At 45.5% G+C, this 16549-nt stretch overlaps 3 protein-coding genes across 5 annotated transcripts; 1 reads left to right on the top strand and 2 right to left on the bottom strand.

Annotated features, from left to right (window-relative positions):
• Positions 1 to 1931: 1931 nt before the first annotated feature.
• Positions 1932 to 6953, bottom strand: LOC117146964 (zinc finger CCCH domain-containing protein 18). 3 transcript variants are annotated; one of them, XM_033313631.1, is made up of 6 exons: positions 6665 to 6953; positions 4752 to 5560; positions 3083 to 4679; positions 2865 to 3017; positions 2666 to 2803; positions 1932 to 2589 (listed from the first exon to the last, which is right to left on the bottom strand). In XM_033313631.1, the coding sequence occupies exons 2-6, from the start codon at positions 5514 to 5516 to the stop codon at positions 2270 to 2272; spliced, it is 2973 nt and encodes a 990-aa protein (XP_033169522.1). In that variant the 5' UTR covers positions 5517 to 5560; positions 6665 to 6953; the 3' UTR covers positions 1932 to 2269. The 3 variants fall into 3 exon arrangements, with proteins under 3 accessions (XP_033169522.1, XP_033169520.1, XP_033169521.1); XM_033313629.1 differs by having other exon boundaries at positions 1932 to 2592; positions 6665 to 6952; XM_033313630.1 differs by lacking the exon at positions 6665 to 6953 and adding an exon at positions 6149 to 6550 and having other exon boundaries at positions 1932 to 2592.
• A 362-nt stretch (positions 6954 to 7315) lies between these two features.
• LOC117146970 (protein ABHD11) lies at positions 7316 to 8764 on the top strand. The gene is made up of 5 exons (XM_033313638.1): positions 7316 to 7769; positions 7834 to 8007; positions 8070 to 8299; positions 8362 to 8499; positions 8558 to 8764. The coding sequence occupies exons 1-5, from the start codon at positions 7524 to 7526 to the stop codon at positions 8694 to 8696; spliced, it is 927 nt and encodes a 308-aa protein (XP_033169529.1). The 5' UTR covers positions 7316 to 7523; the 3' UTR covers positions 8697 to 8764.
• A 283-nt stretch (positions 8765 to 9047) lies between these two features.
• Positions 9048 to 11885, bottom strand: LOC117146973 (protein unc-119 homolog). The gene is made up of 5 exons (XM_033313642.1): positions 11425 to 11885; positions 11198 to 11307; positions 10423 to 11047; positions 10189 to 10361; positions 9048 to 9903 (listed from the first exon to the last, which is right to left on the bottom strand). Exons 3-5 carry the CDS (start codon positions 10926 to 10928, stop codon positions 9785 to 9787), a joined length of 798 nt encoding a protein of 265 aa, XP_033169533.1. The 5' UTR covers positions 10929 to 11047; positions 11198 to 11307; positions 11425 to 11885; the 3' UTR covers positions 9048 to 9784.
• Positions 11886 to 16549: the final 4664 nt, after the last annotated feature.

A 16549-nucleotide genomic window follows, 5' to 3' on the forward strand; every position in this document is an offset into this window, starting at 1 on the left:
GGGACAACGCCAAAGGACATGGCCAAATACGTGTGTGCAAATGCTCATGTGTACATTGTACATATCTAATACATATACATATATATCTATATATACTGCCTTGTGTATCGAAGCAAAAAAGCGAGTCCCTGACCACGCCCACTTTTCAGTTTTACGCCCAACTTTGTAGACGTTTTTGAAGGAAATTGACACTGGACAAGAAAAAAACACCAATAAAATATGTAATAAACTCCCAATCAGCAACCTTAAATATTTTGCTTACTTCGTACAGAAACGGTACACACACTTTAAATTAAATTGAAATATATTCGATTGTTAAATATATTTTTTGCCAGTTGTTGTTTAGTCATAGATCGCCACAAAACTGTATTAACAGCATTTTACGTAGCCTTAAAAAAACTTTAAGAAAACATTCAATAAAAAAAAGGTAAGATTGCAAGTGTCAACCAACCACCCCCCCCCCAATATGAAGCCCCACTCTGCTCCACCCACTCAGCCCAGTCAACCCCCCCCCCCACATCTCCAGCAAGCAGGCAATCAGAGTCCAGATTTCCATGGGCAGGCCAGTAGCACATGAGGACCGGGGCTGATCTCTGCGACAAAATATTAGTTCTGTCAAAATAAATTTCTTTGAGTAATGTAATCCCATTTCGTGGTTTTGGAGGGGAGTTGCCCATTGCCCGTTGGGCGGAGCGGGGGAGTTGAACTCATTTTTTGAGGCCTCCCCTGCCCGCTTTTCACCCTCTTGGTCACATTTCGCATCAGGCTGAATATGAATGCGATAAATCTGTTCGTGATTGTTTTTTTCATTTCGCACACACACACATGTGTGGGTTTTTCAGTGCATTGTGGGTGGTGCGGAGGTGTCCAAAAAATAAAAAAAAATGGCAGAGGAATTCGCTAATCCCGAGCAAAGGGGCGGAGTTCAGGCACGCGGTCTCAGTTTCAGTTTCATTTTCAGCCGAATGTAAATCTGAATGTAAATCTGCGGTTTTGGCGGCAGCTTCAGCTGGCCTTTATTACACTATTTCCGAAGCAGTCCGCTAGGCTTAAAAAAGGAACGAGATACACTGAGGAAAATCAACTGCAATCGCGCAATATCAACATTCGAATATTTATCTTTTATATATTATATTATGGAGTAAGTAGTTTTTATTATTTTGTATGTGTAATACTGATATTTAATCTAATCAGTTACTAGAAGACAATACTCATGTGTCATAATAATGTCTGCGATTTGAGTTCCATGTGTAAATGATTTTTGTAGCATACTTTTCAGCACAATTTTCTGTGAGCGTATCCTGTGCTGCCAACTCCGTCGATTATGGACACATGTATGGTCGTTTCACGCACATGGGGACGTGACCAGGTGGATGGATTGCCCCCCCCACCTCTTCGGTTGGTTCTGTGGGGGTGTCGCTCCTGACTTGGTCGCTGGATGATGACAATGTCTTGTGACAGCTTCTGCTGCCGCCAGTGATTGCCAAAAATGGGACACGATGACGGGCACGAGAGATTGCAAAACGAAAAGGAAAAAAATAAACCATAATATATATGTGCATGTATAAAAAATGAAACCCTGAAATGTAATACACTCTTACACGCACTCCGATCCCCGAGCCACAGACATTGATGAGGCCAAATTTCTGTGATTCGTCATCTAAATAGGTTTTCCCCTCCCCCATTCACACACCCACCATCACACACACACACGCAAGCACTGCGCGAAATTGCCACGCATTACGCACACGCACACGCTGGCCGGAGAAAATTGTCCAATCTATGGGAAAAATACTCGTCGGCTGGGCAGGTTTGTAGAGAACGGGGTTACCCAATCAAATTTAAATGGTTCAGCATCTCAAATATGCATAATTTAAATGTTTGAAGTATTCTGAATCTTTGATTCATAGTTGTATAGATAAAAATATGACTTGTTTTTTTTGTGTTGGCATTTATTAATATTCTATTATAAACATAGTATTTATGCTCTTCAATTGGCAATAGTCAGGGTAGGAAAAAAATGGATAATGATCTTTAAACCTAAATGCATTGAATTGTATTGCGATCGAGCGGCTGCACGCAGGCCAAGGCAATATCGAATACGATGCGAATGTTGTGTAACCTCTAAGTATTTTTCGATGCCGAACCGGTATCCATCGGCTATGTTTAGTTTTTGTGGGTGGGCGATTTAGGGGGGTGCTATTTGCCAGGGAGTGGAAGGGAGCCAGTGGTCTGATTGGGGGCGTGGAGAAGTGAGCAGATAGCTTGATCAGATTAGCTTGGAACGCTTCTTGGCGATCGCATCCTCGACGGCTCGCAATTGCTTCAGCAGCTCCTCCCGGCGTGACTTTTTGCCGTCCTTTTCCTTGACCCCGTCCTTCTCCTTGTCCTTCTCCTTGTCCTTCTCTTTGCCATCCTTGTCTTTGTCCTTAACGTGATCCTTTTCCTTGTCCTTCCCGTTATCGTGATCCTTCTCCGTGTCGGAGTCGTCTGAGTTGCTGGGTGAGGCCAACGCCGAAACACCCACCATGTTTGATGTTTTCTTAATCTCAATGGAAATAGGCGAGCGCTTCTTGGTTGATTGTTCAGCTGCTGTGAAGATGAAAACAATTCATAGTATCTATTAATAATATTAAGAACAACATAAATTGAAAGCCATCCTTACGCTTGCTAATAAGCTTACGCTCGTTGAGCGCCTTGTCGGTGGCCCTCACTCGCTTCTGGGGCGTATCTCTTGTAACCGACGAGCTGTCCGACGACGACGATCCCGATTCCGATTCGGAGTACGACGTATCCGATGATTCTAGAAATTATTCATAAACATATTCGAATGAGAGTATTGGTTAAGTACGATAATCCCTTACCTGAGTCGGAAGAACTCGAGCTGCGACGGCGTCTCAACTTGTCCAACTTCTTGGGTGTTGGCGATGACAGCTTCTTACGCTTGGAGGACGGGCTGTGGCCAACGCCACGCTTGTCCACAGCGGGTCTCTTATATGAAGGCGAAAGGCTTCCCTCTGAAATGAGAAAATTGGGAAATAAAGGATCTCCTAGCAATTAAGAGACTTAAACAAATACTCACTGGAAGTGCGCCGGGGGCGTCGCGGTATCTGGCTGGGCGAACGGGCCGCACGACCGCCATGGCGACGTGAAGTAGCGGTGGCGGTGGCAAGTTTGTGCGAACCGTAGCGCCGTTTATGATCGGACGGACTGCTTGAGCGGGACGAGTCCGAACTGGAGTCACTCTGCGAGCTGTTCGAGGTGGAATACGACGAGTTGCTGCTGTAACTGCGCCTGTCCCGACGCCGGCGGTCCTCGCGTTCGTATGATCCCCGGCCAACAGATTTGGATCGCATCCAGGGATCACTCCACTCATCACCCCGTCCGGCGGCCTCTACTCGCTGTACGATGACCTCGCGCATTGGCCTCGACCGACGATCGTCCTCATAGTGCGGCATCCGATGGGGCGGCAACTCGCGATATCTAGCCATACGGCCGTACGCATCCACATCATCGTACTGCGGTGGCATATACTGAGGTCGGCCGTAGCGATCTGGCGGCGGTCCGTAAACGGAGTACTGCAAGGGCAGGAGAGCACGAGGATTTGCATGGGGAACGGCATGCGGATGCATGGACAGAGGCATACTGAGTGGATTGAGTGGCTGTTCGCGCACAGCGGCCGAAGGAGGCGGCGGTGATCGGGCGCTGCTGCCGCCCCGATCCTTGAGGTAGTACGAGTCCTTCTCCATTTCATCGGGCGACAGTGTTAGGTTCATCTTCTTGTCCTCAAAGTCCATGTCCTGCTCCTTGCGTTTGTTGGCTTTGCGCATCATCTCCTTGGCGGTGCGCAGGCCGCGCTCCCATGCATTCTCCACCACCACCGGCGTTCCGTCCGGCAGAAGAGCGCGGGCGTCGTGAACGGGGGCACCATAAGCACTCGGGGCATGGAGGAGTGGCGGTCGGTGATGCAGCGAGGGCCGCTCAGTTCGATATTCATGATAGTCGGCAGTCGCCGAGGCGTGCGAGCTATAGGTACTCCCACCGGAACGGGCGGCAGCGCTAGATGATGGAGCTGCTGGAGCGCTAGCTCCGGTTGAACCTCCCTGCATCGGCACCGCCCGTATTATGCTCTCGAACATCGTGTAGTTGCCCTTGTCTGTGACGCCGGGGTGCAGGAAGCGGCAGCTCATGCCCCAGGTGCACTGACCGCGAGTGTAGAATCGACACACCGGCTTCGGTTCAGTCTCCTCTGGACGCTTTTCATCCTCGTCGGACACCTCGCCCTCCTCCAGCTCACCCTCTTCCACTTTTTCGTGGCTGGGTGAAGTCGACACCGACACTATATCTTTTTCCTCCTCGCCGTCCTCGAGGCAGCCATTGCCTGCGCCGTCCTCCAGGCAGCCATTACCTGCGCCGTCCTTCCGTATGTCTTTGTCATCGCCGTCATTTTCATCGTCCACCTCGCCGTCGTCATCGCCCTCGTCCCGCGATACCTTGGTCGAACTCTTGGTCTGGTTTGTTTCGTTGGCTGTGCTCTCCTCCATCGGTGTAGGCTCCTTAGCCTGCTCCGGACACTCGCCCTCCTCCGCCTCAAAGTCCAAGGCGTCGTCGTCGTGAGTCTTGACCAAGTCCTCCTGCAAAGCAGGCGCTGGTGCAAGTCCATTGGACGCGTCGTCGGACTGGAATAAATTTGAGTTATTAATGGTTCAAGCTATATAGATTGGAAACTACAATTCGAAACTAGAGCTCACATGGGTTTCTTTTGCGAAAGGCCTTTCCTTCTCATCCACGCTTGACGCTTTGCCGTTGTGCTTGAACTGCTTTTTCTGGACCTCATCCTCCTCGCCGAGAGGGGGCAGTGAATCATTGGATATAGCGCCATCCTCATTCTCATCCACCGGATGCATCGAATTTTTGGATGAGGTTCGCTTCTCCTCTCCCTCGATGTCGCTGACATCGCTAAGGTCGTCGTGACTGATGTTCAGATCCACGGCCTGATTGTACAGCTGGGGACTGACGCTCCGACTCCGAACGGATGAGAGGAACGAGCTAGGCTGTGACTTAGCGTTTGGCGAACCAGGATGCTCCGCTTTAACAGCAGCAGACTCGGAGTCCCGCTCATTTTTGGGCGACTGCAGTTGCTGCTCACGTTGCTGCTGGGAAAGACGCTGCACTTCCTGTTCCGGTTCCTGGTCGCCCTCATCCTCGCTAGAGGAGCCGCTGGAAGAGCTACTGCCACTCCCACTACCACTTCCGCTACTGCTGCTCGAGCTCTTCTTCTGCTTCTTGGACAGGTCACTTCGATTCGAACTGGAACTGGAGTTGGACGATGAGCTACTGGTGGAGGGGGCTCGATCGGTCCGTTCCAGAGTGGGGTCGCCACCTCCGCCAACCGATTCGTCACCATGATCCGCGGCAACTTCCTCCTTGGTGTTGGTGGGCGAATTCGACCGTGACTCCGAGGAATTGGACGGCGAACTGGCACGAGAATCGTCCGATTCCATGTCAAGGACCATGGGTTCGCCTTACGCCGGTGCGGGCAACAAGTTCCTTGGCGTTTCTGCAGGAGATTCGAACAGATCGAGAATTAGTTGTGCTGGCATGGCTAAACATACTCAACGCTTTGGACAAGGCTCAGACGGTTAAAAGCCACCACGTCCTGGTGGGGGGGAATGTCACCGGGGCAAAACTAGCGAAGCAAGTCGATATTTTATTGGGGGCTTCTGGTGACGATTACCGGCTAATTGAGCGGACAAGTTTTGAATCAAAACAGCCAGTATTACTAAGCCGGCAAGGAATAAAGCCATTTGTCTGTCCAGTTTCGATTCATGATGATGGTAACCACGTGGTATTCTAATTGCAAATTACAAGTGAAAGGCCAAAAATCGATAAGAAAATCGATCAACTAATATTATGTAATCGCAAAAATCGAGATGAGCATCGCACTGGGTCGATAACTAATAATTGATAAAAGAGGCCTTAATAGAAAGGGGATAGAAACCAAAGTCAAGGTCAAAAGCCCCCAACAAATGCCGATAGCTCCGATAACGCGATAACAATCGATTTTGATATAGTTTTTTTTTTATATTTGTGGGAATGAGAGATCAATAAGTTTTTGTTTGCTTTTAACTTTTAGTGGGGTTCTTACCTTCATTTCTTTTATAAGCTTTTATGTTTTTAATTTATTGATTATATTGTGTGTGTGCCAGTATCTTTTTTTCTCTTTATACTTTTTTTTTTGATTAATTTTCTTGACGCGAACGAGGGACAACAAAGAGCGAGGGAGAGCGAGGTTGTAAGCGCAGTGCAATTTGAAAAATTCTTTCTATTCTGGCGCTCTCTTTCCCTCACACACACACAGTTAAGGACACGCACACACACACAGGCGCACACACAGAGGAGAGTTAAGTATTTGCATTTTTGCGGACTTTTTCGCACTTTTCGCGACCGAAATTTAATTTTCTTAACAACTTTAACCACTTTTATTCACTTACTGACTTTTACTTGAACGGTAACTGTGTTACTTTTGAAACTTAACTTTTTACATTCTCTAGTTCAGTTTTCATTTCATTTTTTTTTTGGAGGGGAAAAATAGAATACTTGAAAATATATCAATTTGTTGCTCTGGTTTTGACAATATGCTTGATTTCTTGTTGCTGCTTACCTATTTTTGAGTAGTGTGAGTGCGAGCAAGAGCGCCGCTGCGCTGCCTCTACCGCTGCCGACGTCAGCGCTGCGCTTTCCACCTTCAATCTTTTACCGCTAAAGACGAACCGTAGGGCCCGTTTTTCCGGCGGCGACTGGTTTACCTGGAAGCGCTGGAAATTCGATGTTTTGGGGCTGCGGGAAATGCTCTGGATGCGTTTTGCGATAAAGAAAAAACTGTTTCCGACAGAAAACGTTCGCCTCAAGAAATATGGCAGCCGCCGGTGTGGCTGTGGATGGCGTGCCCGGAAATACCGCGAATATCGTGCGCCGAGTCGGTGATGCTGTCTTAGCTTTTGTGACCGATGCAGATATGACTAATTAAATATCCAAGTTGGTTCGAGTCATGGCTAGCATCGCGGTATTTTCGCCTGTGCTGCCACTTTGTCAACAGAGCCATCGTGAAGAAGGGATTTAAGGGGTTAAGAGCCCCTTTAATATTTGGTAAATATTTATGATAAGATGTCTTAGGTCTATACGAAAAATGACAGAGTATGATTACGGTCAATTGTCAAAGAAAAACGGGTTTCTAATCAATTTATAGCCAAACCATTTTCAACGAGTACCTACATATATGTTTGTATTCATGACTTAAAATTTTTCTAATTAGTTATTTCGTCTACGCCCCTGACAATTGCCAACCTGCATGTAGTCGAAAAACAAAACACCGGTCAGCTGGACTCCGTACAATTGGCGAAATGTTTAATGTTATCAAAATTGCTGCAAATTCACATTAATTACGCAACGAACCCCCTTGCCAACATACCACTGCCTAATTAGTTTTCCCGCCGGTGGCGTGTGTACACACTGGCCACCAAATGCAGCGCCTGACGAAATCGTTACGTTCTCTTCCATTTCCCGCGGGAAAGATCCTGCGAATCCCATTGGGGGTCAGGAGGGAGTACTCCTCGGAAACACCGGAGCCAGTTGAACTGAGCTTCGATTCGTACACCGGCGAGAATCCAGAGACGAGGCCACCACTGCTCACATATCATGGGCTCTTTGGTTCCAAGCAGAATTGGCGAGGAATCAGCAAGGCTCTGGTGCGGAAAGTTTCCCGAAAGGTGAGCTACCAACTTATGCAAGTAGCTGTCAATGCTCAAGCCAAAGTATTTATTTACCCTGCAGGTGTACGCCATCGACGTGAGGAATCATGGCGAGAGTCCCCATTCGAGTGTCCACAATTCCAAGGCGATGAGCGAGGATTTGCGATTGTTTATGGAGCAGCGCAGCCATCCGAATGCCGCCTGCATGGGTCACAGCATGGGCGGCAGGTCCATGATGTACTTCGCCAGAAAATACGTAAGTCTGCCACTTAAGCACAAACATATGTAGATGTTGAATAATCATTTCCATCATCACAGCCCGAGTTGGTGGAGCGTTTGATAGTGGTGGACATATCGCCCATAAGCGTGCCCCGTTCCACCGGCGAGATGACGGAAATCTTCGACGCGATGGTCTCTCTGGACCTTTCGCCGAGCATGTCCATGTCTGAGGGCAGGAAAATTGCACGGGAAAAGCTGCTCAAAGCCACCGAAGACGAGACCGTCGACTTTATCATGTTGAATCTCCGAAAAGATCCAGATTCCGGCGCGTAAGTTCGGCACATAAGCATCGTCATTTTGGAAGCGCTTCAATCGAGTAATCTTCCTTCAGATTCTCTTGGGCCTGCAATGCCCTGGTTCTTCGTGATTTCCTCACCCGCTTCGACAAATACCAGAGTAATTTGGAGGAGCTGCCGCCGTACACGGGACCCACTACGTTCATCTGCGGCTCGCGATCACCTTACATGAGGTAACTTGGATCTCTAGTGCTAAGAAAACTAACTAATTGAATCTTTACGTCATTTTAGACGCGAGCAATGGCCACAGATTCAAAAAATGTTTCCCAATTCGGAGATCCACTGGCTGGAAGCCGGACATCTAGTGCACTTTGAAAAGCCGCAGGAGTTTCTAACGATAGTCAGCGAGTTCCTGAACAGAACTGATTAGACCAAATTTGATATTTTAGCCAATTGTACAAAGAAGTCAATAGTATATCGACTTTAGCTAAATTGAAAGTACACCTTTGTTTCTCTTGGGAACGGGAATTCGAATTAATTTCACTTAAGAACTCGAGAAGACATTCCTCAACGATCTCCGCAGATCTTCAAGAATCTTCACCGAAAAGAGCGAGATAGCATTATTATTTTTTTTTATTATAACCAAGTCGCGCGTTTTGAACTTGATTATTTTTCAGAATATTATACATTTCTTAAGCACCTTTAGTCACGAAATGCCCTCGAAATGACGACAGCCTGAATTTACCCCCCTTAAAAAAGTTGCAATTTATAGTGGTGTATGTACATTTAAAATGTATTTTAATTTATCATTCTTGTTCGGCGTGTAATCGTTACATTTTTTAGATTTCCAGTTACGTTCGTCTTTTTCCGTTTGGTATTTGTTTAAAAATATACATACACAGACACGAAAAAAATGCCATGAAGAAGCTGATAGATTTCGTATGATCGTATGCTGCATACAAAAATTGACGGCAAATGGATTTTCCTCAATTTTTTGAAAATTTTCAATTCGCTTCTCTTAGGTTCTGTGTGTGTGTGTATACGTACGTATTTTATATATGTATTTGTTGTTCCTTGTTGGGTGTGTGAGTGTCCTTACTTATTAGGATTAAATAAGTGTGTACAAATACATATATAAATCAGGGGAAATCACATAGCACTTAAAATTATATAGTCAAAGTGGAAATCATTGATAAATGAACACAATCCGCGTGCTTCAGTGTGTGTTGTTGTGTTTGTGTGTAAGTGGCCGTTTGGAGGAGCTCCTATCCTTGCCAAATACATCAAACAGGAATGGTGGGTAAAACTCTTGTGTGCTAAGGCTAAAATGGCTGTGATATTATTCCGCGATTCGATTCGATGTGTTGTGAGTGTGATTGTTGACTTTGAGTGGGTGTTTCGAGTGTGTGTTTTGTGTGTGTGTGTGACAAGTCATTGATTTTGTCTCACAGCTTCTTTAGTTTCTAGTTCTTTAGTTATTAGTTTTGCTCTAGTTGTAGTTCCATTATAGTTGGGTTTCTAGACTATATTGCCGCCATCGTAGGCGTAGTCGGCTTTGTTGTGCATGACGAGTCGGTTTCCCACAAAGTAAAAGCTGTCCGAGCGCGTCTCAAAGGGGCTCGATATCATTTCAGCAACTAAAAATGAAAAACGAACGAACATAGTTATGTGAATCGCATTTCACTAATAAGACCACATCCTACAAACCGATAGCGCAATAAAACGCATAATTTTTGTTGAACCAAAAAAGACCATGATAGTTGGTCGCAATCTGACCAATAGAAGCCCACTAATGTGCATTGGACAACCCTCATCTCACAGGCGCAAATCGTAAGCGGCCTTGACCCACAAACCCCTTAAACTTTTGGCAACCACTTTCAATTGCGTGTCCTGCTGGCTGGGATTATGTAAAAATGGCTCACCTAGGTCGGGTGGAAGGTTAGGAAACTCGTAGATGTGCTCAACAGTATTCTTCGAAAATGGAAAGCAGAAGCCAAACTCAAAGTCAAAGGTCTTTAGCAGGCGATCGCGGAAGAAGTGGCGTTCGATCATACGGAAATTATTAAGAGGCTGGCTGCCCACAGTGAATTCCACACTGCAAATAAAGGAGTTACAAAATGAGAGGCATTCCAAACAACAAATACTGTATAACCTACGTGGCTCCCACTGTTTTGAGGTTGAGAAATGCCGGTGTGAACTGATAGCGCACATAGCGTCCGGCATTTGGATCGGCAGTATCGTCCAGCGTCAGTTTCTCGGCTGCCGCCAGCATGGTTTCATCCAAGGACAGTCCTTCCGGATATTGTTCGCTCGGCGGCTTGGCGATCTCAAAGAGCACGGCGCCGCTCTCCAGGTCGCGGATCTTGAACCGCGTGAAATCAATCTCGAACACATTTGCATTGGCGGAGCAGAGATAGTCGTCCGTAATCTTGGTCAGGTGCAGCACCTCGTCGGGAGTCACGCTGGAAGACTCCGCAGGCCGTTTGACGTCACTGGAGGCACCACCGCTCGCTGCGGCAGCTCCCGACGATCCTCCACTGCCGCTGTTGGCCTCTACTCCACTGCCTGAAGAAGAGGATCCTGCGGCCGCGGATGAAGACGTGGCCACTGCGCCTGCACCCGAGGATTGCACCGGATTTAGTTGCTTGCCCACCACGCTCATTGTGCACGGAATCTGGTGGTATTATTTGTCTATAGTCTGCGAATCGGGTTTTTAAGGCTCCTGGCTGGATGGCTGCTGCAGTGGTATCCTTTGATTTGAAGCTACTCCGCTGTCTCACTCTGCGAATAGAAAGGAGTTGGCATTGGTTATTAGGGAGTTTAAAAAATATAGCACAAATACGTTTAAATTACTTTTACTAAACCGAATAATGACAATTCACAATTTTCTGAATATGGCAAAAAAAAAGTCATAGTTGTCAAGTTACTCACCAACACAAACACACAAGTGTAGAGTTGTCATAAATTGTGCCAGGATTTTCTGGTGGAAATATAAGGCTTCGTATCCGCTTCCCTATTATCCTTTCGCTTTCCACTCCTCACTTTTTGGGCAAAAAAGTAATAGTTATTTGGAGTAACACAGTAATAAGTAAAGAAAGGGGTTAAGTTAAATAAATGCGTCCAGTAATAAGTTCAACATAAATGAAAACACTACTTACCCACACGAATTCAGGTTGCAAGTGTTGCCATAACATTTAGCTGTCAGCGACAACAACGTCCACGACCATCAGAACAACAACAACAACACCGAACCGACGACGACAGCAACAAATGAAATTCGTTTGAAAATCACCAGCAACAGCAACAACAACAAATGACCCAATTTCTGGAAAAGCTGCGCTCTCCTTTTCCTTTTTTCCTTTGTGTTTGTTTTTCCCTTTTCGGTTCGCGTCCTTTATGCGAATGTATGTGTGTGTTTTATATGTTTATGTATGCAGGGATTAATTTGTTGGTTTGGTTTTAGTTGTTGTTGCGCTGCCCGAAAATCAATTAGATCAATTTGACCGGCAATGTTGCTGGTGTTGTTGTTGTCGTCCGCAAAGCAACTTAACGCACTTAAACGCTAAACATTGCACCTTTTTTGCCCACTTTTTTTGCACTACTCAGTAATCGATAGAGTATCGATAATGCGTTACAGAAAATCGGTAGGACCGTTCGCGAATGGGGGGAAAACTTAGGACCAGCGTTGCCACGTACTCGCGAAAAACTTTTTTACGATCTATCAGGGTTCACGCTGTTGGCGCAATATTCAAAATATTCTACATTTTGTAGAATTACTCGAAAAAGTGTGAAGATTTTTAACATTATTTTTTGTATAACCGTAAGTAAGCGAACGTTTGCAGAAAGCTTAGTCCGAAATAATGAGTATAGAAAAATATTTATAGATTGATTATAACATCTTAAGCTTAAATTCTCTTTTAAAACACAAACTAAAAATGAAAATGCATATACCCCGTCACTCACCAGAGTAAACCACAAAATACAAAGCAACTTCGAAAAGGAAATACTTTGGAAGCGTGCAAATGTGTTAAATGGCGTGTTGCGATCGCCTTCCCGTGCATTTTTGTGGCCGACAATTAGTTAATATCCATGCGGACTGCCTGCTTCTCCTGCTTCTCAAGTGCGCCGTCGAGCGCCCCTTCGAGTGGTTTCCTTTCCTCTCCTTTCGATTCCCCTCGCTTCGCCTAGGATGCAGATAAGCCCGGCCTAAAACTCAAGTGTCCTATCCATATCCCATCCCATTCCATATAGAACGCACCCATACTCGGACCCATTTCGATTTCCATATTCAGACGCACGGGCGCCAATGCCAGATCATGTTTGTGCACTGTGAGAAATGCAGGCTACAATTGCCAAGGATAAAAGTATTATTTAGATCTATTTCGATGTTTCACGCTAAGTGAATCGACATTTTAGTTTATAGATTTCATGTAAATTAAATAGCACTATGATATTGAGATACTTTTCTTTTCATCCATCTATGTATTTTTTTCTTTCTGTGCGAGACGAAAGTACTTGAGTTCAATTCTAGCTCCTCCTTTTCACATTTTCTCTGCTTCTTGCCGCTGTTATTGTTGGCCTTAAGTGGGTATTTTAATATTCGCAGCCGGAGCCAAAGAAGTGTTAAGTTTCAGGGGCCACATATGCACTTATCCCCCGTCCCCTGTCCGCTGTCCTCTGCCCCTGCCCCTGTTTTTTTTCTCCATTGGCGTCCGCGTTTCCTGTATTTTTTTTGTAGTTTTTTTTTTTTTTTTTTTTCTTACGTTGGTATTGGTGTGTATCTGTGTGGCAGCACTGGGAACGTGTTCGGCTCTATCTTTAGTACAGTTTGACTGGAGATCTCCAAACTGACCCCCTTGCACCGCGCCGCCCCCTCACTTGATTTATCCCCAAAAACTCACATAAAATCTGCAGACAGCCGGGCACCTGAGGAATATGCCATCTGACAGGCCGAAAGGGTCGAGAAAGATCCAAGGAATTCGCGGGATAATCCATCTCTTGTATCAGTGGAAATGCCATAGGCAGGATTCGGTTTCATTTTAGTTAAATTTGCAGTTCCTTGAGATTAAATATTTTCGAAACAAATTTTAATGACTGCAGCAGGTGGGCACTTAAAAATACCAACTCTATATGTACAAATATATCTAAGGACACTTTAAAAGAGAATGGACCCCAAAATACTTAACCGCATGTTAACATGTCCTGTTTTATTCAGAATTTATATAAATACTAATGCTGTTACTTTCTAATCTTTCGAAATGGGTAAGCTTTTCCAAATAGTAGCTTCTTCCGACTTATCTCCATCGATTTACATTTACATAGCAAATGCAACTTAGCGTTCGATTGTTAGTTGATGAAATTTGTTTGAATATTTCTTTCTTTCATGGACGGACTACGGGGAGGGGTTTTCGAGCCATAGAACTCAAGTACCCCCTGCGTACTTCAATGTGAGTTGGTGTGTGCGTCTGTGTGCCTGGGTATCGAAAACAAACAGTAGAGCAACAAAAACCAAAAATCGTGGGCGATAAAATTCGTACTCGAATGGTCGAACAGGGGCGGCACAAAAAGGGGCTAAAATTATTTTCCAAAGCTTGTTGCATCGATAAAATGGTATCTTATAGTCAAGTTTTTCGTTGCTCACTTTTTATAAAGTACTGCATACTTTCTTGCGAAAATGTTACAAGATAGTACGTCTGCGCAGCCTGTTTGTGTGGCTTTTTATGAAACCCCCTTCGCAGAAGACGCCACTGACCCTATTCCAAGTGGCGATGACGTTATGCGCGCCGGACGGTCTGGCAATGCAATGCACACTGCACTCGCACTCACACTCGTTCACCTCACTCACACACAGATGCAAACACACCACACACACTCCACATCGAGTGGCCGTTTCGGAGAGTGTGTTTTCGCTGGGGTTCATTGCGTGTGTGTGTGTGAGTGTGCACACTCCATAGAGTAACACCTCCCAAGCAGCGCGTTCAGTTCGTCAAAAGCGCCAACAACAACACGAACTGATACACTGAACAAAACATGATGATACTACACTAACAAAAAGAAGAGAAGAATACTGAAAACGAAAATGCTGGAGCTGCGTGCACTCTAACAAAAGATGAATGTGTAGTTGCAGTTTGCATATCACATTTTTTCTGAGTGCAACCCGAAGAAGAAGCACAAGAGCCGCAGAGCATAATCTAAATGGAATTTAGCTTCGAGCCTTGCTTTTCGAGCGATTTCTCAGGCGAGATACAACAACAGTGGACAGCGACAACGACGTCGACGCCTTCGCTGACCACTCCCCCGCCGCCCTGGCCAACTTCGGCTTACCCTTTGTAACCCACCCCTCGTTTCTCGCAGTGCACGACCCTGTGTTTGTGTGCGTGTGTGTGTGAGTGCGGTGGTGCATGTGTGAGTGTGGATTTTTCTGGCGACGGACTGTCTGGCCTGACTCTGCCGACGCCTCTGCCCGCGTCACTGCCTCGGTCGACTGCGACGCCTCTGTGCGCGTTTGTTTGGCCTGCCTTTATATGGTGAATGCGTCAATGTGTGCAAGTGCACACCAAAGGCCACTTAAATAGCACCCAAACAGAGGAAGTTGCCAATAGCAATTATGCTATACGAACTTTGATTGTTCTGTTAAAATTTTCCTGTTTCATCGCAAATGGATTAATATTTTAATATTGTAACGCCAGGTTCTTGTTCTCAAACCTTAGAGATCACGACCTTTCCTTTTTTCCTATTTATTATCTCAATTGAAGAAAATATCTTAGACCTATTTTCTTGTCCATGCCTGTAGCTCTAAGAACGTAGGTGTGCCAGTGTGCATGTCTGAACTTTCCGTCCGTTCCGTTTGTCCATTTGTCCGGGGCACGAATGTTTTGTTATTGCGGCGTTTTGTTATTGTTCCTCCGTGCTGATATGGATTCTCGATGGGTTGGCGTTGGTGTGTTGGTGAGTGCATTATTGTGGGACGGTTGGAACTGCTGGATTGTAGGTATCCCAAAACCGAAACTCAAACTCTAACTCAAACCCAAACCCAGACCCATACCGAAACCAAAACTCAAACACTCACAGTCACATATACAGTGGGCACATTTTGTAGAGCTTGAACTTTACCTTTCAAAGGGTTGCTCTTGCTCCCTTTTGATACTCTGACCTTCAGAAGGAAAAGGAAACCCGGTGCTCAAGTCCCGGAGTGCCTTTAATTGCCTGAATATTCGCTATTCTTCTGCTGGAAATTCTTATAAAGCGCAGACCTTTCTGTACAGCAAAATGACAAGTAAATAGATCCAAATAAGCATATACTTTTTGTGAAAAATACCAAAGCATCTCTACACATTTAAAAAACCGAATGCGAACCAAAGAAAAGGCGTACACACATAAATATTCGGAAATAATTAATCTATATATATTCGAAATAATGCGCACATAATGTCTGTCCGCAAGCAGGGCCAGAAAGTTTATTTGTTTGCCCTCCCAAGGAATAAACTTTTATTTGTTCACCTCCTCTCGAACATAACGCCCGCCGCCCCCGTCCCCCTTCCACCTAGAAACACCCACCATCAACAACCGCCTGCTGCATTTGCAGCATGCTTTATGCCCCATATGTTCAGCGCACATGCGTTATCGGACCCAAATTGGATTTACATAGATAGTTGACCCCAGCCCTATAAACAAACCCCATTCCGGAGCTCAGTTGGATGTCCCACGTACAGTAGGCACTGGAGAAGTGTGCTTAAAGAGGTGGGGACTGAAAACAGCAGGGGGATACATAAATACCAGATCGAAAAAAGCTGTCCATGCTACAATGCTACAATCTCACAACTGAAACTTATAATATGTTAAGAATTAAATCATAGAATTCATCAGGATTTAATCTATGTATCATATTGATCTCGCTTTAGTTAAATGCAATCCAGCGAACAAAGTGACAAGTACATCCTATCGACTTTGAAGAAGGACTAATCCCAAATCCCCCTACCACGACAAAGGGCCACAAATCAACTGAAAGATATGGGGGGTTTTCTAAATCTCAAAAGCGATCCTCGGCGAAGGGTTTTCTTTTTGGCCTTCACTAATGCGATGGCCCGTTGACATGGGACACTTGGGCACAAATCATTCCCGGTGTGTCTAGTGTTTGGTATGCGGCAGAGATCCCATCCGATTCTTATCTACAATCTCTGCCTTTCTCTTTCGGATCCCCGAAATGGTACGTCGGTTATAGATCCAAAACACCTACTATTTGGTGCCAATGTAACGCCTGCGAACGGAATTCGAATTTGATTT

The sequence above is a fragment of the Drosophila mauritiana genome, chromosome X (genome assembly GCF_004382145.1).
Source record: "Drosophila mauritiana strain mau12 chromosome X, ASM438214v1, whole genome shotgun sequence".
NCBI classification, from domain to species: Eukaryota; Metazoa; Arthropoda; class Insecta; order Diptera; family Drosophilidae; genus Drosophila; species Drosophila mauritiana.